General features: G+C 40.2%; 1 protein-coding gene across 1 annotated transcript in view; it reads right to left on the bottom strand.

Moving 5' to 3' along the window:
* Positions 1 to 21,072, bottom strand: part of LOC120223787 (zinc finger protein 25-like) — a 29,241-nt gene that overhangs the window by 6,907 nt on the left and 1,262 nt on the right. The window contains 5 exon segments of the mRNA XM_039222019.1: positions 101 to 227; positions 16,872 to 16,987; positions 17,102 to 17,207; positions 18,981 to 19,078; positions 19,827 to 19,893. Of these exon segments, the coding sequence (XP_039077950.1) occupies positions 101 to 227; positions 16,872 to 16,886 (142 nt within the window). The 5' untranslated portion in view covers positions 16,887 to 16,987; positions 17,102 to 17,207; positions 18,981 to 19,078; positions 19,827 to 19,893.

Raw genomic sequence — 21,072 nt, 5'->3', positions numbered from 1 at the left:
AAAGCTAACATTATGCAGCTCTACAGGGACCTTACATGTTGCGCCAACTGGGAAAGAAATGCAAACTCCTGGCAGTTACATATGGGAAAGTTTTTCTCACCCACTGAGACTAGATGACTGTAGTTCTCCCGCATCACTTCCTTGTACAGGGTCCTCTGAGCAGCGTTCAGTAACTGCCACTCCTCCTGGGTGAACTCCACAGTAACATCCTTGAACGTTACTGGTCCCTGTAACAGCATATTTCAGTTCAAACTGAAGTATTCAGAGTGGAGTACCATGAAAAGACACCTGTGAACTGGCTCTTAATGTGCTATCAAGTTTACTCTAGAAAGTTAAGATTAGTACTCTGCACATAAATAAAATACTTGCTCACTATGTATTTGCTGAGCTACCGCTCCATGCCTGGAATCCTGCCGGGAGATACACAGATGAATGAAAGCAACTATTCCCCACTGTCAAGGAAAACACATTCTGACAAGGACAGAGATGTAAATACTTAAATGCAATATGCGTAGCAGGTGCTCTCTCCAAAACATGTACAAGACAGAAGATGGTCACAAAAGGGGGTGGTTACTTGCATTTTGTATTATCAAGTTAGATTTTACTAGGTTAAGCTGACCAATGGAAATGTTGGGAACAAAGAAGACAGAATTGACAAAGGCATGGATGGATGCATGAAAAATGGCAAGTTTAGGAAAATTACAAAGACAGTCTGATATAAGAATAATGTAAACTGGTACAGCCCCTCTGGAAAACAGTGTGGAGGTTCCTCAGGAAACTAACAATAGAACTCCCTTATGACCCAGCAATAGCACTGCTAGGAATTTACCCAAGGGATACAGAAATGCTGAGGCATAGGAGCACATGTACCCCAATGTTCATAGCAGCACTCTCCACAATAGCTAAAACATGGAAAGAGACTAAGTGTCCATCAACAGATGAATGGATCAAGAAGATGTGGTTTATCTATACCATGGAATACTACATGGCAATGAGAAACAATGAAATCTGGCCATGTGTAGCAACATGGATGGACCTTGAGGGTGTTATGCTGAGCGAAATAAGTCAGGCAGAGAAGGACAAATATCATATGTTTGCACGTCTAGGAGGATTAGGAGGAACTTGACGGAGGAACAAGGGGGAGAAGAAGGGCGGAAATGGTGGGGGAAAGGGAGAGAGGCAAACCATGAGAGACTCTTGAATGCTGACAAAAACTGAGGACTGATGGATGTGGGGGGGAGGGGGGGATGGGCATGGAGGAGGGCACTTTGGGGATGAGCACTGAGTGTTATGTAGAAACTAATTTGACAATAAACTATTTGTAAAAAAAAAAAAAAAAATAGGGTGTTGGACAAAGATTAGTTAGAAGGTGACAGAATATGGAATATTTTGAATGTGTCTCTGGACCATTAACATGAATTTTGCATACCCACTGCACTGGTACATGGTTATTAATATACATATGTATAACCTGTTTATTAAAAATTGCCAAGTTTTACTTCTATGTCTAAGAAAGAAAACTAACAATAGTCTGCTAGTTTACACAATGTGGACTGTCTTGCACATCTTTGGGATGTTCAACCCTTCGCTTTGTAGATGGAAACAGATAACAGAGCTACTAAAGTGATCCATGCAGGTACTAGAGCTATAGGAGTAGCCTGGTAGCTTAGAAAACACTAAAGGGGTGCCTGTGTGGCTCAGCTGGTTAAGTGTCCAACTCTAGATTTCAGCTCAGGTCATGATCCCCTGGTTCATGAGATTGAGTCCCCGCATAGGATTCAGTGCAGAACCCACTTGGGATTCTCTCTCTCCCCCTCTGCTCCTCCCCAGCTCGCACTTTCTCAAAGTTTAAAAAACAAAACAAAACAAAACCACTAAAGAGGAGGCAAATGCACATCAGAAATATGGAGTGTTAGAAAATTAAGAGGCATATATAAGCAATAAACATGTAAAGTAGCAGCAGTGGGGGCGCCTGGGCAGCTCAGTAGGTTAAGCATCTGAGTTCAGCTCAGGTCATGATCTCACAGTTCGTGATTTCGAGCCCTGTGTCACACTCTGCTGACAGCTCAAAGCCTGGAGCCTGTTTCAGATTCTGTGTCTCCCTCTCTCTCTGCCCATTCCCCACTCACACTTTCTCTCTCAAAAATAAACATTAAAAAAAAATTAACAGCAGTGGGGGCAAAAAATAATTGGAAATTAATAATTATTGAGAGACGGGGGAGATTAACTCCCATAGTACCTACATAGTTTGGTAATGGCTAGAACTATAATGCTAATTATTTTTATTCTCTCATTTTTATTGATAGGACTCTGTAAGGCTATGAAATTTCCTCTAGTCATTGCTTATATTTCATAGAATCTGAAATGTGAAAACTTGAGGAAAGAAAACTTCACATATCTTTCTTAAAAACACCGTTCTGCTATTCTTTTATATATATGTTGCTAATAAGAATTATGCCAATTTAAAAAGGAAAGAGTTTCGTCAATTTTATTTTCTTTCCTTGCCAAGTGGTATAGACTTTGTTCCTTGTGGCCTAGAGGACTCTTTTTTTCCCCCTCTACTTTTAAGTCGAATAGTTTTACTAGAATCTCTCTTGGTGCTTACCATTCTGGGTCAGTTCTCTCTTGCACACAGAGAGTCTTTTCAATATGTAATTCAGTTTTCCTTTTCTTTATGGAAAGTTTCATCAGATTAAATATTAGTTTTAGGTTTCGTTATTGATGGGTCCTATGTTATCTTCTATTTCTATTCCCCTCGCACTCCCTGGGGTCTCTTTCCCATTCCTCTTGTGTATCATTGATCATGCGTTCATTCATCTTCTCCCCGAGGCACACTGTAATCTAATCTATTCTGAGGTGATTTGCTGTTCATCATTTCTTTCCTGAGTTAACTTGCTTGTATTTTATATCTACTTATTTTTCCATTTCTATTCTGCGTCTCTGGGGTTTAAGGGTCTTTCCTATCTGAAACATATAATACTGGAAAGCTGTACTCTCTACTTTGTGTTTGGGGGAGGAGTAGTGACATTAGCTGAAAAAGTGTCAATTTACACATTCTATTTTTTCTTGTGTTAGCATTGTATGCATCTTGAATAACATCTTTTTGTTATCAAATGAAGATAAAAGCTTATTTTATGCTGAGGAGCAGTGAAAGTGTTACTCGTGCTTAGTTCAAAAGTCTCTACTGGCTTGGTATGTTCATATTTAAAAAAATTTTTTTAAGGTTTGTTTATTTTTGAGAAAGAGAGACATAGACAGAGCACAAGCTGGGGAGGGGCAGAGGAAGGGGGAGACACAGAATCTGAAGCAGGATCCAGGCTCTGAGCTGTCAGCCAAGAGTCCAGTGTGGGGCTCAGACCCACAAACCGCGAGATCGTGACCTGAACGCTTAACCAGCTGAGGCACCCAGGTGCCCTGTATGTTCACATTCTTGAAGAAAGCACTACTGGGAGAGGTATCTTTAGATTCTGTGATACTGTATTCTTTCTTTCCTTCCTTCCTTCCTTCCTCTCTCTCTTTCTCACTCTTTTCTCTTTCTTTCTCTCTTTCTCTCTTTCTCTCTTTCTCTCTTTCTTTCTTTCTTTCTTTCTTTCTTTTTCTCTCTCTCTCTCTCTCTCTCCCTCTCTCTCTCTCTCTTTCTCTTTCTTTCTCCTTTCCCTTTCCTTCTTTTTTAGAACACCTGATTTCAGCTGCTTGTTTTCTCATGTGCTTTCAGCACAAGCACACAAGGGATTCTTTTCTTTTCCTCTGAGTTGCTGATATTCCTGCACACATTCCAAGTCCCTTCTTTTTTACTCCCAGTGCCAGTACTTGGACCCCATGATTCCAGACCTCTCCCCCATCTCTCCCCAATCAGTGTGAGCACCTGTGCTTGTGGCAGAGCCCACCTGACCTTCCGTTCCTTTGCACTATGACCGCGCCATCTTTTCTCTTCCATCAACTCCCTCCTGACTTCCAGCTCTGGGATGCGCTCCCAGCTGCTTCTGCCTTTGACCATGATCTCCCAACTCAAACATGAACTGAAGCTTCCTATCTCCTAGCTATACAGTAGGATCCGTTTGTGGTGTGTGGAAACGTTTGTATTTTGCCAACTAACACTATTCTATAAAAGAAATTGGGAAAACCAAAAAAAAGAATCAGTTGGGCAGAAAGAGGCAATGAGTTAAATTTTGTGCACACTGTGAAGTGACTGTTGAACATACAGCTGGAACTGTCCGTTTTGGCTGGAGTGACTTTCCACAAATAATATTGTCATATATATTTTAAACAGCCACAAGAGTAAAAAAAAAAAAAAAAAAAGAAGAAAGAAAGAAGAATCTGTGGAAACAGGAACTTTCAAGATGATGGTAGAAGAAATTAGGCCAAGACCGAAGCCTGACAGAACTTCTCTAAACATAAGGGCAGGCCAGGAGGAGAGTGCTCAGGAAGTCAAAGATGGAGAGATTCACAACGAATGTGCATCTCTACTTTAAATGTAAACGTCCAAGGTAGAGTAATTTGGTAAGAGCACAGTAAGTGAGTGAAAGCTATAATCATTAAGCACAACAATTTGAGACATTTTTGGAAGATTTAAAATTCTTCAGATCAGAGAAACCAGCTTTTGGACGCACATCCTAACAGCTCAGGAAAATGAAGGTCTGGAGTTTGATAAGGACAGCAGAGTGACTGATTTGGCAGGGAAATGGATCAGTCATACTGATGAGATTACTAACCCCCATCCCCTTTTTGAAGAGCATTCAGTTGAAGCAAGAGCTGGTGAAATGAACTGACCACATAAAGCAGAGGAAGACACCGGCTCTAAAGTGTGGGAACAAAGCAGTTAGAAAGAGAAACACAAAACTGTGTTATACACATTATTTTATAATGCTTTTTTTTTTTTTTAACAAGGCAACGCTTGTGATGAAATACTTACAAGTACTGTTTTCTTATAGCATAGCAATATCACTTCAGCAATTAAGAGAATACCTAAGATAATAATAAAATGGACATGTGACTTTTCATATGCAGAAAGAAATGATGAAAGACAAAGAAGGAATACCCACAGAGATAATTTTGAATCTAAAATCCCATGCCCTGCCAAATTTTCATTCAAGGATAAATTTACAAAAAGCTGTTTTCTTGGGCACCTGGTGGCTAGGTCGGTTGAGTGCCCGACTGTTAATTTTGCCCTAGGTCCTCATACATATCTCTGCACGTATCTTTGTGTGGAACCTGCTTGGGATTTACTCTCCCTCTCTCTCTTTGCCCTTCCCCCACTCTGCGCTCATAGTCTCAAAATAAATTTTTTTAAAAAAAGATGTTTTTATAAAAATAAGGGCACTTAAAGCATATAAAACTATGCAACTATTCTCGAAAACACTTGAATAGACCGAAAAGCAAACAAGAAGGAAAAGCACAAGGCAAGCCAGAAATAACAGCTAACAGATACAAGATCACTAAGAACTTATTTCTGGTATAGTCATAATAGGAAGCTGTGGGAGTTACAATGGATTGCATTCAGAGACTGAAAAGGAATGGACTATTTTGCATACTAAACAATCATGCTGTCCTTTCTAGATACTGATAAATATGTTAACAAAGTGCTCACAGCTTTTCATGGAATACTGACAAGATCATTTTCTGGCCTGAAGACAAATCTGAAAATAACTGAAATCATATAAAATGCATTCTCTGACCAACCACAGCTGATTCAAACTTAGAAATCAATAACAAAATTATGTGGAAAAGTGCCAAATATTTGGAAATAATATTTGATCACTTTTCGTTTAGTGTTATTGGAAAACCAAACAGTTCTCTGAAAGATAAAGATTGGCAAAATTATATCCAGAATGGTCAAGAAAACAAAACAAGTTAATATCAGAAATGAAAACGGTGATAATTCCTATAGGCCTCGCAAATGTTAAAAGAATAATAAGGAATACTGTGAAATTAGGGTTCTAGGTTTATAAATTTGACAACTAGATGGAATGGACCAATTCCTGGGAAGAAAGTACCAAATCTCACTTGGAAAGAAATACCTAAAGCTGAACAGTCCTATATATCTATTCAGTAAATTGCTTTTATAGGTAAAAAAAACCTTTCAACATAAGCGATGTCTTCAGATATAGTGAAGTGGAGAGATTCAAAAATTGTTCCCTCCAACTGACGCAACCATTAAGCTGGCAAAAACAGACAAAATCAACTTTTTCAGAACTCTAGAATCTAATTTTAAGAGCTAATGAAAAACTTAGAGCAACCAGTGAGGTACTTAAGAAAGATGATGCTAACCTTGAAGAAAGCATTGTGGTATTTCTGCTTGCCCACCTACCAACCCCCTCTCCAGTTTAGCAAGGGCAGTAGGGACGGGGCCTGTGTTCCTGGTGCAGCTTGACAGGGCAAGACAACACAGATTTTGTGTTCAAAAGCTGCTAAGTGTATTGATCTGTCTAGTGGTTTCCTGATGGATGAGTGCAGAGGCTTCCCTTTCTTGTGCCCTTCCAGGTCTGGAATGGCATCCTGGGCCAGACTCACTGAAACCTATGTAATAATGGTCTGTGGCCACGGGGGTGAGGGATGGTGGTGGGGCAAGCACAGACAACTCCGGATGCCCGGGAAGGTGGAAGCTGAGGAGGAAGATAACAGGGAGAAAAAAGGCCTTGATGGACTGCAGCGCATAAACCAGGGAATCCAGAGAGTGATGTACATGCCCAGGGCTGGACACAGGCTCAGAAAACACTTGTGAGGACACTAGGCTTACATTCATCTCTGGTTAATTTTAGGGCTCTTCAAAAGAGGTGAAGGGTAAGGCAGAAGGGTAGGCAACCTGGTTAACTGTAGAAGGAGTGCCCCCAGTTTAGAGCCAATATAGAAATATCAAGTGAGTAACTGATTTTTCTTTTTGGATCCAGAAGTTAAGGAAATCTCTGTCACATCACTAGCTGACCACTGAGCTAATGGAACAGAAATGGCGATGACCACACATGACATGGAATATAGCCTTTGAAAAACTGGAAAGTAAACAAGTTAACAACTACAGTCTTCGGTAAGCAGCAAAAGCAAACCATGGGGAGGTGGGCAATTTGATTTCCAGAGTCACCATGTTATAATGTTTAAATATTAATATTACAATACTTCTAACAAAAAGTTAAAGGCATAAATAAGTAGGCCCATTCACAGGGGGAACAAAAAGAAACTGACAGGAACCATCCCTGAGCTAATGCAAATACTGGATTTACTAGACAATTTAAGTCAACTCTCTTACGCGTGCTCAAAGGGCTAAAGGAAAAGGCTAAAGGAAACCATCGACAGAGAACTGAAAGAAACTAGGAGAACAATGTATGAACAAATAATTTAAAAAAAGAGACAGAAGTTAGAAAAAGAAACCAAAAAAGTTATAAAGCTTAAAGATACAGTAACTGGAATATAAAATTCACTATAACACATCAAAACAGATTTGAGCAGGCAGAAAAATCTGTAAAATTGAAGACAATTGAAATGAAACAGTGTGAGGAGCAGAAGGAAATAAAGAATGAAGGATGAACAGAGCCTAACAGGACCTATGAGGGCACCATTAATCATACCACCAGAAGCAAATTGGGGGTCCCAGAGAAGTGGCAGGAAGAGACATAATATGTGAAGAAATAATGGCCAAAAACTTCACACTTTTGATGGTAGACATTAATGTATACATACAGGAAGCACAGTAAACTTCAAAAAGAACTCAGAGATCCGTACCAATATATATTATAATCAAATTGTCAAAACCAGAGACAAAAGTCTTAAAAGCAGCAAGATCCTCACTGTCATTAAATCCTATCTCAACAGAAACTTGGAGACCAGAGGCATTATGATACATTAAACTGCTGAAAGAAAAAACTGCTAAACAAGAATTCTGTCCATCAAAACTGTCCTTCAGTAATGCAGGAGAAATTAAAAGGCATTTGAAGACAAAGTTCTGAGGGACTAGTAGACCTGCCAAAAGGAGTTCTTCAGCTTGAAATGAAGATACATTAAACTGTAATTCAAGGCCACCTGAAGAACGTTAAGTAAAGGTGACCATAGGTAAGTATAAAAGCCTGTATTATTGCATATTATTTTAATGTTTATTTTTGATAAAGTGAGACAGAGTGTGAGAGAGGAGAAGACAGAGAATCCAAAGTAAGCTGTCAGCACAGAGCCCAAAGCAGGGCTGGAACTCAGGAACCATGAGATCATGACCTGAGCCAAAGTCAGACGTTTAATTGACTCAGCCACCCAGGTGCCCCTATTGTATTTTTTTTTAAATTATAACTCCTATTTATTTTCTGTATGGCTTTAAAGTGAAATGAATAAAATAGAACTATAAATCTAGATTATTGGGCACACAACATATGAATATATGTGACAATAACAAAATGAAGGGGGAAAACTGAGCTGTTTCAGCAGTTTTTGTATGCAATTGAAGCTAAACTGGTATCAAACTAAATTGTTATGAATTAGGGATATTAATTACAATCCTCAGGGTAACCACTAGAAAACGACTTTATAATACAAAAATCAACACAAAATGAATTATAAACCTGAATATAAAATGTAAAACTACAGCATTTTTGGAAGATAGGAAAAAGCCTTTGTCACTTTGGGTTAAGCAAACACTCTTTAGATACAACACCAAAAGAATTTAGAAAGAAAAAATCTGGAAGTCAGAAAAATTTGTCTGTGAAAGACATGGCTGAGTGAAAAGAGTAGGCACAGATAGTGAGAAAATACTGAAAATCACAAATCTAACAGAGCACTCTCAAAGTGCGTCCATCATATAAAGAACTCTCAAAATTCAGTAAGAAAGCAACCCAATTTAAAACATTTGAACAGATACTTTAGAGAAGAGATACAGATAGCAAATAAGCACATTAAAACATTTCCAATATATTAGTTATTAGGAAATGCAAATTAAACCCATGATGACATACCATTACATACCTATCAGCGTGACTTGGAAAAAAAAAGAGAGAAAGAAACTGACAGTACTGAACGCGGACAAGAATGTGAAGCGAGCAGAGCTCTGCACACTGTGGTAGGAATACAAAACAGTACCGCTACTCTGGAAACGGTTTGGCAGTTTCTTATAATCAAAATACTTACAACATGACTGAGCAAGCACTTGCCTAGGTACCTACCCAAGATAAAATCTCTGTAATGCACAAAAATCTAAACAAAAATGTTTGTAACAGCTCCTTTCATAATTGCCAAAAACCAGAAACCCAAATGTTTGTCAACTGGTGAACAGATTAATAAATGAGGTACATACATACAAGTTCCTACTCTCTAGCAATAAAAAAGGATGAATTGTTGCTACTTGGAAGGTGATTAAATCTCATGCATTGTGCTAAATGCAAGTTGGTAGTCTTAAAAAAACCATATACCATGTGATTCATTATATATTACATACAGGAAAAGGCAAAATTATAGGGATAAAAAATAAATTGGCGATTGTCAGGAATTAGTGGTGGTGAAAGGGACCAGGGAAGTTTTGCCTGTGCTGGTGACTGTACCTTTATGCATGTGTCAAAACTCACTAAAATGCATACGCAAAAAGAGTAAATTTTGTTGTTAGTAACATCAAAACACAGCAGAAAACATAAACGACTTCACACCCCAGAAAATATCAAGTATTCTCGAGGATATCAAGAAACTGGAACCTGTGTGCATTTCTGGTAGGAATGTGAAATGGTGCGACCTCTACAGAGGACATGTGTCAGCTCCTCAAAAACTTAAACACAAAATTACCATATGATCCAGTAATTTCACTGCTGATTATATATCCAAAAGAATTCAAAGCAGGGACTCAGATACTTGTACACAAGTGTTCATAGCAGCATTGTTCACAATAGCCACAAGGTGCAAATATCCGAGTGTCCACGAGGACGAATGCATGAAGGAAGAGCTGGGAAGATGGTGGAGTAGGAGGACCCTAAGCTTGCTCCATCCCAACACTCACATCACTGTGAATAACCCAGCAAACAACTCCAAGACATGCAGAACAAACTCCACAGCTAAAAGTAGAGAAGAGGCCAGGCGCCTGGGTGGCTCAGTCTGTTAAGCGTCTGAGTTCGGCTCAGGTCGTGATCTCACGGTCTGTAAGTTTGAGTCCCGTGTTGGTCTGTGCCATGTGTTGGTCTGTTTATTGGTCTGTGTCTGTGCTGACAGCTCAGAGCCTGGATCCTACTTTAGTTTCTGTGTCTCCCTCTCTCTGCCCCTCCTCTGCTCATGTTCTCTCTTTCTCTCTCTCTCGTAAAAATAAACATTTAAAAAATAAATAAAAGTAGAGAAGAAGCTCCATCACGGAAGTCAGCTAAGATTATTATCAGAAGCGGATCCAAAAGGAAAGATGGAACTCATTAACTCATTAAAAATGATAAAATCTTGATTTTTAATAAAACATATCAATAGAAAAAAAAAAAACAGAGAGAGAGACGAATGCATAAAATAAATGTGGTAAATACAGACAGGGGAATATCATTTAGTCTTTAAGGAAACCCTGTCCTATGCTATACTGATGACACCATGCTGCTGAGTGAAATACGCCAGTTAAAAGGGGCAAATACTATATGATTCTACTTATATGAAATGCCTAGAACAGTCAAGTTCATAGGTGAGAAGTAGACTGGTGGTTTCCTAGAGAAAGGGAGTGGGGAGTTACTGTTTAATGGTTAGAGTTTTAATTTTGCAAGATGAAAAAAGTTTCAGAAATGGACGGTGGTGTTGGTTTGCCATGATGTAAATGTACTCAATGCTATTGAACTGTGCAGCTAAAAATGGTTAAAATGGTAAATTTTATGTATATTTTGCTACAATTAATAAAAGCAAAAGCCAAAACCTACAAAACGCACTAAAAAAACGATAAAGCATCAAACAGTACCATATGCACCAAACTTGGATCAAAATCCTAGAAAAAATGGAATTTATTGGAATGAGTCCTAAACCTTTAATCCATGTTTTCAGGGCATTATCAAATTTCATAGCCAAGGCAAAAATGCAGGGCAGAAAGCATCTTAGAGCTAGCATCTCAGGAATAAGGATAAAAAGCTCATCCTGAATAGAAAAAGGAAAGAGAAGTTGATCTCACCATAACCATGAGAACAAGCCCCTAACCTAGAAAATTACCTGTTCTCCAAAACTTCTAAGAGAACCAAGAATCCAAAGATAAACAAAGGAAAAACTCAGAAGTGATGAATTCTTTAGAGAAAAGAAAACCACAACAACTTTCAGTTTTGGGGGCAAGTAGGGGACAGAGGGAGCCAGGCCAACTTTTAAGAAAATTTTAATGTTTGCTTGTAGGCGTCTGCGACTTACTAGAATCGCTAAGAACTCTAGTCACAAAGCAAGTCAACGCCTTGGCTCTGATACTATCTGGCTTCATATTCAAAATGAAGCCTAGTATCTGCAGGACTTTTACTTCCCAACTATCTCAAAGTGATCAATTTATTTTGAGTTGGAGAAGCAGGGATGTTTCAGCAGCACATTATAATAAGTTGGGGGAGCTGTTTCTGGAACCAAATAGGAAGGTCCATAACAGATATGGATGCTCTGAAGTACAAACAGTCACCAGTTTTCCCCAGAGGCCTCTACTGAGTACATGGGGGACATGCCTCCAAAGGCTAGGGGGAGAGATGATGGGCATGATGAGATGTCTCAGATGGCGAAGGCTCTGCGGAGCAGGAACTCCTCAGTTAGCCAAGAAGGCCAGTGGCTAGGCTACACAGCATATCATTGGAGACTTCGTGACGCTCAGATCCCACAGTGTGCTGAAGGGAAAGCCTGGATCCTGCCCTGAAATCATCCAAAGCCAGTGGTGAACTGACTCTAATGTCCATGGTCAGCTCAACCATCTATTAGATCAGCTTAGCAATAAGACTCAAGAAGGGATGTTCCTTTTTCTGGAACTATTATTTACTTTGACCTCTACTGTCCTTTTTATACAATGTCTAGCACATAATAAAGGATTAGGAGACATGCAGAAACAGAAAATTTTGATACCTACTAAAGAAAAAAGCCTAGGGGTACCTGGATGCCTCAGTCGGTTAAGTGTCCGTTCAGGTCATGATCTCAAGGTTTGTGGGATTGAGCCCCTCATCAGGCTCTGCACAGACAGTGTGGGGCCTGCTTGGGATTTTTTCTCTTTCTTTCTCTCTCTCTCTGCCCCTCCCTGGTTTGCACACATGCACCCATTCTCTTTCTCTCAAAATAATTAAATAAACTTAAAAACAAGGAAGCCTACTGAAGCAGACCCACAGATAACCTAGATGTTGGGATTAGCAGATAAGGACTTCAAAGTAATTACAATAAAAGAGACGCCTGGGTGGCTCAGTCGGTTAGGCGTCTGACTTCGGCTCAGGTCATGATCTCACAGTTCATGGGTTTGAGCCCCGCGTTGGGCTCTGTGCTGACAGCTAGCTCTGAGCCTGGAGACTGATTCAGATTCTGTATCTCCCCCTCTCTCCGACCCTCCTCTGCTCATGCTCTCTCTCTCAGAAATAAATAAAAACATTTAAAAAATGTTTTTAAAGTAATTACAATAAAAAACGTTAAAGGACTTCATGAAAAAAAGACTATAAATGAGAGAATGGGGAATCATAGCAGAAAAACAAACACCCAGGAAATTTTAGAATTAAAAGATACAGTATCAGAAGTGGATTCTGTGGGCTTATGAAGAGAATTATCAAAACAGAAGAAAACTATGAACTTGAAAAAACTCTGTTCAACAGAAATATTCAAACTAAAAGACAAAAACAGGCCCCAAACTAAATAGAGCATTTGAGACATTCGGGACAATATGTATACGGTGTCTTAACATCTGTGTAACTGCAATCTTAGATCTTAGAAACAAAAGGAGAATGGGGCAAAGAAAATATCTGAAAGTGTCCAAGAACTTCCTGAAATGATAAAACAAACCATAAATCTTTATCATCCCAGAGGGATAAAACAAACCAAACCATACCTCCATACATCACAGTCTGTTGAAAACTAAAGATGAAACTGAAATTTTTTTTTGTTTTTTAAGTTTATTTATTTATTTTGAGAGAGAAGGAGAAAGAGTATAAGTGGGGGAGGGCCAGAGAGAGAGAATCCCAAGCAGGCTGACACAGAGAGAGAGAGAGAGAGAGAGAGAGAGAGAGAATCCCAAGGAAGCTCCATGTTGTCAGCACAGAGCCCAATGTGGGGCTTGAATTCATGAACCATGAGCTCATGACCTGAGCTGAAACCAAGAGTCAGACACTGCATAATTACATTCATGCAGAAAATGACTCAACCACCTAAGCCACCCAGGCACCCCAGGATAAAATTGAAAATGTTAAGCACAAGTGGAGGAAAAAGACACATTCTGTTCAGATGAATAACAATGAGACTGACATCTTAGAAACAGAAACAAAGTCATCCAATAAATGCAGAAGCAAAGAAAACACTTAGCATCACGGTCTGTATTTGGCAAAAAAATATCCTTTAAAAACCAAGGTGAAATAAAGACATTATCAGAAAGACAAATGGAAGTGAATTTGTCCTCGTCATTCCTGCACTACAGGAAATGATAAAATGAGCTGCTCTGGCTGAAGGGAAAAGACATCAAAGAGAATCCCAGACCTGTAGGAAGGAATACAGATAAACATAAAACAGTATTTTATGTGTGTACACACACACATACGCAAGTTACTTAAAAAGTCAATACAATTTAAAGTAAAAATAACAAATATTTGGGGTTAAAAATATATGTAAAAGTGAGATATAAGACAAGGACCACACAGGTAAGAGGGTATAAACCAAATTATGCTTAAGTTATTATGTTGTTCATGAATAAATATCATTTGAAGACAGGGGATAAATTAATGGTGCATACTGTGCTCACCAGGCTAAGCAATAAACAAAATAGCACAAAAGTAGAGCTTAAAAGTCAATAATATTCAACATACTCAACCTACAGGAAGTACAACAAATCTCATTAGGATAATGAAAAATCAACACACAAATATAATAGAATAAGATCTTAAAAGTAGCTAGTCCGAAACACACAAATTTACTTTAGATGTCTGACAAATTAAAAGATGAGTTTTCAATAGTATAAGACAATGAATGTTTTCAATGTTTCAAATAGAAGAACTTCCAACCAAATGTTTCAAATAGAAGAACTTCCAACCAAGAGTTGTATACACAGTGAAAAATTTCATTTATACTTCAGATAAACCAAACAGGATTTTCTACCAGCAGACCCTCACTAAAACAAGCAAGCAGAATAAAAACAATAATTATAAAGGATGTTTTCAAAGAGAAGAAATGAATGCCAACACAACTTGAGGGATAAAAAAGAATTAATTTGGCCAAAATGGCTATGAACAAATAAAATACATTATCTGCAGAAAATGAACTTTTCTAATAGTTGTTAGTGATGAATGTACTCAAAGTTACTTCAAAAAATAAAAAGGCTTGCTAGTCATTTGTGGTGTCCCAAACTGATCATTCAATTCAGCAATCAGTACAGACCATAACACAGGGAAAATACTGTATCACCATTGAGTGAATTCTGGATAAGACTGAAGCAGAATGGTGGAATAGGCTAAGTTGTTTTTGAGCTTCCTCATACATTATTTCCCCCTCTTTCCAAAGTCTTTTCCTCCCACCATCATGCCCAAAGGTTACGATTTTTAGTTAATATCATAATGTCTTCACGGGGGCTCCTTGGTGGCTCAGTGGGTTAAGCGTCTGACTTTGGCTCAGGTTATGATCTCACAGTTTCATATGTTCAAGTTCCGCCATCAGGTTCTGAGCTGACAGTGGGGTTCTCTGTCTCTCTGTCTCTCTCTCTCCCTGCCCCTCCCTTGCTTGCTCGCTCTCTCAGAATAAATAAATAAATAAACTTTAAAAAACAGAATCCAGTACCAACAAGCCCTGTGCGATAACTGGCTGTAAAACGTTTGGGGTGCCTGGGTGGCTTAGTTGGTCAAGTGGCCAACTCTTGGTTTAGGTTCAGGTCATGACCTCATAGTTCATGGGTTCCACACCAATGGTGGGGGCCTGCTTGGGATTCTCTCTCCCCCTCTCTCTCTGCCCCTACCCTGTTCACACTGTCTCTGTCTCCCTCAAAATAAACTTTAAAAACAAAAAACTTCAGCTTAAATACAAAATGATAATGTCTACACAGAACATTCATGATACGGTAGTAACACCACTTCAGAAGCTCGGCTGTGAGAGTTATGTAAGACTGACTATGCCAAGTGCTTACCAAAGGGCTGGGAATTTAAAACAAAGAAATGGTTACCACAGAACTCAGCATTCATTTTTCTCTGGGTAATGAATGGTAAGATTAGATTAAGGTGGGGCACACGAGGGCTTCAAAAATACTAGTAATTGTCATTTCTTAAGCCAGATAGGGGGTACACTTGTGTGTCAGCAATATTCCCTAAATTTTACGTATACATTACGTACATTCCTTTGCATGATTTTAAAATTAAAATAAATAAAACTGAGATTCAGTGTTTGTCTAGCCTACAAGGTCCTGCATAGTCTAGCCTAGCCCCTTCCACCTTTTTGATCTTACCTCTAGGTCATTCTCCCCTGGGTCGCCTCTAGCTTCAATGTCCTGAATACTCTTTCTGGAACATGCCTCAAGGTGTTTGTATTTGCTGTTCTTCTTATCTAGAATGCTATTACCCCGGAATTCCACTAGGCTCCCTCATTTCATTCAGGACATTCCTCAAATATTACTTTTTACAGTAATGTTCCCCAATCAACTTATCCCCTGTTCCTCACTTCTCTGTATCACGCTGCCCTTGTAATGTCTTGTTCGCCTCTCAGCACATCCACCAGGAATATCACTCAAATGACAACACACATGGAACATATATCATGTTTGTTAGTATCCCCACCAATCTCCACAGAAAAGTCTAAATATTAGAAGTTGTCCACTTCACAGTGGAGGATACAAGTTTTCCAAAATTCTAAGTTCCCTTGAAACCTCAACTTTTAACATTGGCAACAAACACTAAGAGTCATTTTCCTTGAGGTGGCAGGCTCACTTCAGCCATTTTTGGGAAAATGTTTGGTAAATACCCCTGCAAATAACCACAGTTGGTCTGCCAGTTGCTCTTTCAAGCAGAAATAGTATTCCATGAAAAAGATGGCTAGGTGAGCTCACAATTCAGTCGTACAAGTGCTTTTCCTGACCACCAACCATCATTCCTCAGTATGCAGCAAAAGTACTTTGTGTACAATTCCCACGTTGTCATACCAAGTAGTAAAAAGAGGTTATTTGGGGGAGGCGCCTGGGTGGCTCAGTTGGTTGGGTGTCCGACTTTGGCACATTGGGCTCTGTGCTGACAACTCAGAGCCTGGAGCCTGCTTCAGATTCTGTCTGTCTGTCTCTCTCTGCCCCTCTCCCACTTGCACTGGCTCTCTTCCAAAAATGAAACAACGTTAAACAAAATTTTTTTAAAAGATGTGTATTTGAGGGTCAAAATGTAATAAAATTACTGTTTCATCAAGGATATCCTCAAGTAAAGGTGGCAGTTTTTACTGCTGAGTACACTGCAGAGGAATACAGTTACTGATATCCTTGTCTTCACTCATGCCCACAGGCAGCGATCTGTTCACCAATGCTTTCACACCATCAGCGTAAAAGGTGATTTGTGTCCTAGTATTATGTTCTGACCTGAAACACTCCTTTGGAAAGGTCTTGGGGAAGCCAGGGGTCTGCAGACTGCATTCTGGAACTGCTGTGCTATTCAAACAGTATTTTCCCTGAAGGTGACTTGTAAGTAGCTCCACTTTTCTTGTTTAATATATGGACTCTCTTTCATAAAACTCACTGAAAATACACACACACACACACACACACACACACACAAAGGGCTAAGTAAATGACTCACCTGATACTTGTTCATTTTCTGTTGCTCTTGGGAAAGGATAGAAACTATGAAGCCAGAACAGGGAAAGTTGGAAGCCAGAAGTCTTAAGAGACCTTATCTTGCTGCTCAGGAATCACCTGTGAGAAATTTCCATACATTTTAGTAAAGCATAAACCCCCAGGAAAATATCCCTTTGAGCCCAATATTCCTTTGAGAAGGAATCAAAAGGACCATGATAAAGGAATACCCACCTGTCCATTGGTGACTCTGATATAATCTTGGTGAATCTGGGAAAATTTTGAGTGAATCTAAACATTTCTTTCCTACGGGCTGTTCTGCAAATTATGTAGCCATTTACTAAACAACACAAAAGAATTGAAAACTTAAACATCCAATAATAGCAAGTTAGGCAAAATGTAGAATATATGTCCAAAATGTGGACCCCTATACTGGCATTACAAATATTGAAAAGTACTGGTAAAGAAGTGTGTAAGTTACATAACAATTGTTCCTATTAACATTATATACCCCACAAAGTTAGAAAGTCTTCAGAGTCCTCAAAAACTAAGGTGTCTCTTCTTCCTAAATTGCAGTTTCTCAAAAATCACTTCTCCAAGATACCAGTTTTGACTTACAGTACAGTGGACCTGGAAGACTGGTTCTAGGCTAGTCTCTGGCATCAACAAACCTAGTGACTTCGTTTCAGTGGTATTATATTTAACGTGAGGAGGAATTATATCCAATTTTGAACCTTTCACGTACCATTTTGATTGTTAAGTCTTCACTCTGCCACAAATCACGACAGTACCCTGGAATTCACTGTCCCCTCCCAGCCTGTGCTGGGCCAAGGGTAAAATTTAATTATGCCTTGAAGAATTCTGACTGGGACACAAATCTAACTTCTAAAATAACAATTTGACACCTTAAATTCCAGAACAGACCAGTGATGTAGGTAGCAAAAAGTAACTAGATGCCCTAACGCTGAGAGAGCAGAAACATCTTCCAGATGGCCTGATGCTTACAAAATGCCTAAAAACTAAGCCCAGATACACCAGCTGAAGGAGGTATTATGATAGCACTTTCATAACATGGAGCACGGATGAAATTACAGTTTTTGCCTTTTTAACAGTCTGTCCCATGTCCCATCCCCATTCCCCCTCCCCCCTCTCTAGAACTAGCCTCTGGCTTGGAGAGGATTCTTAGCTTCTCCAATAAATGGTTTCAGTTTACATGTGTAACAGTCCTCTGAGAATACAAACAGGTTGGAGAATGCGGGGCAGGCCTTAATTAGAATTTTTGTAAATTGAACACTAGGCTAGGTCCATTACACTCCACAGTCATGCTTAGGGACAATTACTGTACAAAATACAAGGCTGTGGATGTTAGCGTGGGACACAGCATGAACCACAGTAAATAAAACGAATTTACCCACCCATCCGCTAATGCTGAGTAAACCAATTTATCTCCGACCTTTCTTCCTCCTATTTATTAATATGGAGGTGATTAATGCCGATTCAAAGGATGATGGTCATGATGATTATGATTAAATGCGCCAAGAATGAAAAGAACAGCATACCTCGGTAATAATAAAAGCAGCTCACCTTTATTGAGTCCTTATCAAACTTTATATATACGGCCCTATTTAATACAGCAAACAACCCCAGTAGTTACTGCAGTTATTTTACAGATGAGTGTCCGAGTCGTCCCGAGGCTACCCGGTCCAGTTAAGCGGCGGGCGCTGGACCTGTGCAGGTCTCCCAGGCTTGACACGGCCGCGGCGCCGGCAGCCACGCCAGCAGCCACGCCAGCGCGAACGTGGCGGGCCCGGGGTCCACGTCACAACAGCCGCCCCCCCCCCCCCCCCCCCCCGCCCGCTACTCCCGCGCCCCAGGCCAACTCGGGCCGCCAGGCTCCGCAGGTCGAGAGCCAGACTTCTGGGGAGGAGCATCAGGTGGACAGCTGGCTACCCCGCCAAGCCCTCTGCCTGGCCCCCTCCCCAGGTCTCCTCGGAGGCCAGCCGGGCGCTCAGAGAGGGGAGGCGGCTTCCAGGTTCTCCTAGTCGGCGCAGCCGCGGAGACCCGGCTTCCCCCCGCCCCCGGCCTCGCACCCGCTGTGCGGCCTCTGACACACCTGCAGGGGCTCAGCCTTCGCTCCCGGCCCGCGCCGGTTCCAGGCCCCGCCCTCTGCCGCACCGCGGACACCTGCAGCCTCCGGAGTCCTATCCCGCCCTGGGACAGGAACAAAAGATGGCGACTATCAAAAGGCGGTGGAATTGCGCATGTCCAAAAGCCCCCCGAGCCTCACTCTGGAACTACGCTTCCCAGGAGCCTCGATAGCAACTCCGTTTTGGATGACATATGATAATTAGGCCTCCTCCAGACTCCGGAGTGCTGCTGGGATTTTCGGGAGGCTTCCCCAGTGATTACTCACAATGACAGCCGGTGAGAAGTGGCAGCCCGCAGTCTGGAGGCTTGAAAACAGTGACTACCGGGAAGCGATGGGACGAATATTGCTCAAGTACTTGGAACCAAGTACAACAGGACATTCGAAGAATAATGTCCACTAACATCTGACTTTATCTTAGGAATGCTAGTTTTCAAAATTATGCAAATGATACATGAAATTTGTAATAAGGAGAAAATATACATAGGTTAAAACAGAAAACTAGTGCCACACATACCACTGCCCAAAAGAAAGAAAAGTTTAATGTGAGAGCACAGTGTGAGATTTTTACTCATTCTATGCAATGGTATAACATTACTTATTTCACTAGGGAATATGCATTGAATATGCAGTGATTTCCTTGTCAGCCACATTATGACATTAACTTAGTCCTGTGCCATCAAGAGAAATGGGTTTCCATTCAGTGTAATGACAAAAATATTAATTTTTTTGTAAGATTAATTTTAAAGACTAAAATCCATGTAGAGAAAATACATATACATATTTGAGTATGTGCATATTATGTATACATACACACTTAGCTGGCTTGCAGGGGTGGAGCGACTGGATGTGGGAGTCCCAAACCAGGTTCAGTCACTAACTGCGGCGGAAATCCAAAGGCAGAGAGACCAGCGGTGGTGAAACAAGAAAAGAATTTCTTTCAGTGAGGCTAACACTGGGAAGACAGTGGACTAGCATTTCAAAGACAGTCCCCAAAGTGCTAAAAGTCCTTCCAGGCTCATTTAAGAAAAACGTGGGGCAAAAGATGGTAGGTACTGCAGGTAGGCAGTGAAAGTGGAATGATCCCTGTCTAGAAGTCAAAGATGGGTGGGGTCTTGCAGGTTCAGGGCAGTCCTTATTCCTTAAAAGGGTACTATCAGGTTGGGAGGGGGGTGGGTGAATGCTTGGTCCTCAGGGTCCTCCACTTGAGCCAAGAAACAAGTTTGGAAAGAAGGACAGGACTAGAAAATGTGAGGTCACAATGGAGGCAGCCCAAGTCCTTTTTCATACACCCTAGTTTTCTGGATGGGAGATGTTGGAGAAATAATTAAAAATAAAAGGTCATCTTAGAATTTTGCCTAAACGAGTGATTTCGGATTTTGGCCTGCAGAACAATGGATTTAGTTACTATTTACTGAAGGATAATTCACCCACAGATATACAAGTATTTTTACATGATAGATGTATTATTTTTATTTACTGTTATATTTGTTCAGTACCTGCCTTATTCTCAAGAGAGTCTGTGGTGGTCACTCCCACAAGTGATGGACACACACGAACACACAACTCAAACCGAAATAACCTCTTTAACAAAAATACATACACCCAGACTCACTGACAAAATAAATACATTTACATACCCCGACTGGAATAACGTCTATCTGAGTACTTATCTTGTGACAGACACTGTCATATCTCCATGAATACATACAGACCTTTCATAGATTGCTCTATGTTACTGGTATGTTTGTTAGCGTGTTTTATTTTTAATTTCAGAATTTATTTTGAATATCCCTTGTATGATTTAGTATAGTTCTACTTTATCACATTTATTTTTTTAAGTTTTTTTATTTAGAGAGAGACAGAGCATGAGTAAGGGAGGGACAGAGAGAGTGAGACGGTGAGACAGAGCATCTTAATCAAGGTCCTCAAGGTTCCACACACAGAGCCCGACATGGGGCTGGAACCCACGAAACCTTAAGATCATGGCCTGAAACAAAATCAAGTGTCAGATGCTTAATCCACTGAGCCATCTAGGTCCCCCTACTTTATCACATTT

This window comes from Hyaena hyaena, unplaced genomic scaffold, assembly GCF_003009895.1.
Source record: "Hyaena hyaena isolate Hyena2069 unplaced genomic scaffold, ASM300989v1 scaffold_1038, whole genome shotgun sequence".
NCBI lineage: Eukaryota > Metazoa > Chordata > Mammalia > Carnivora > Hyaenidae > Hyaena > Hyaena hyaena.
The sequence above is the reverse complement of the archived record's forward strand: the minus strand, read 5'-3'. Positions and strand labels throughout refer to the sequence as shown.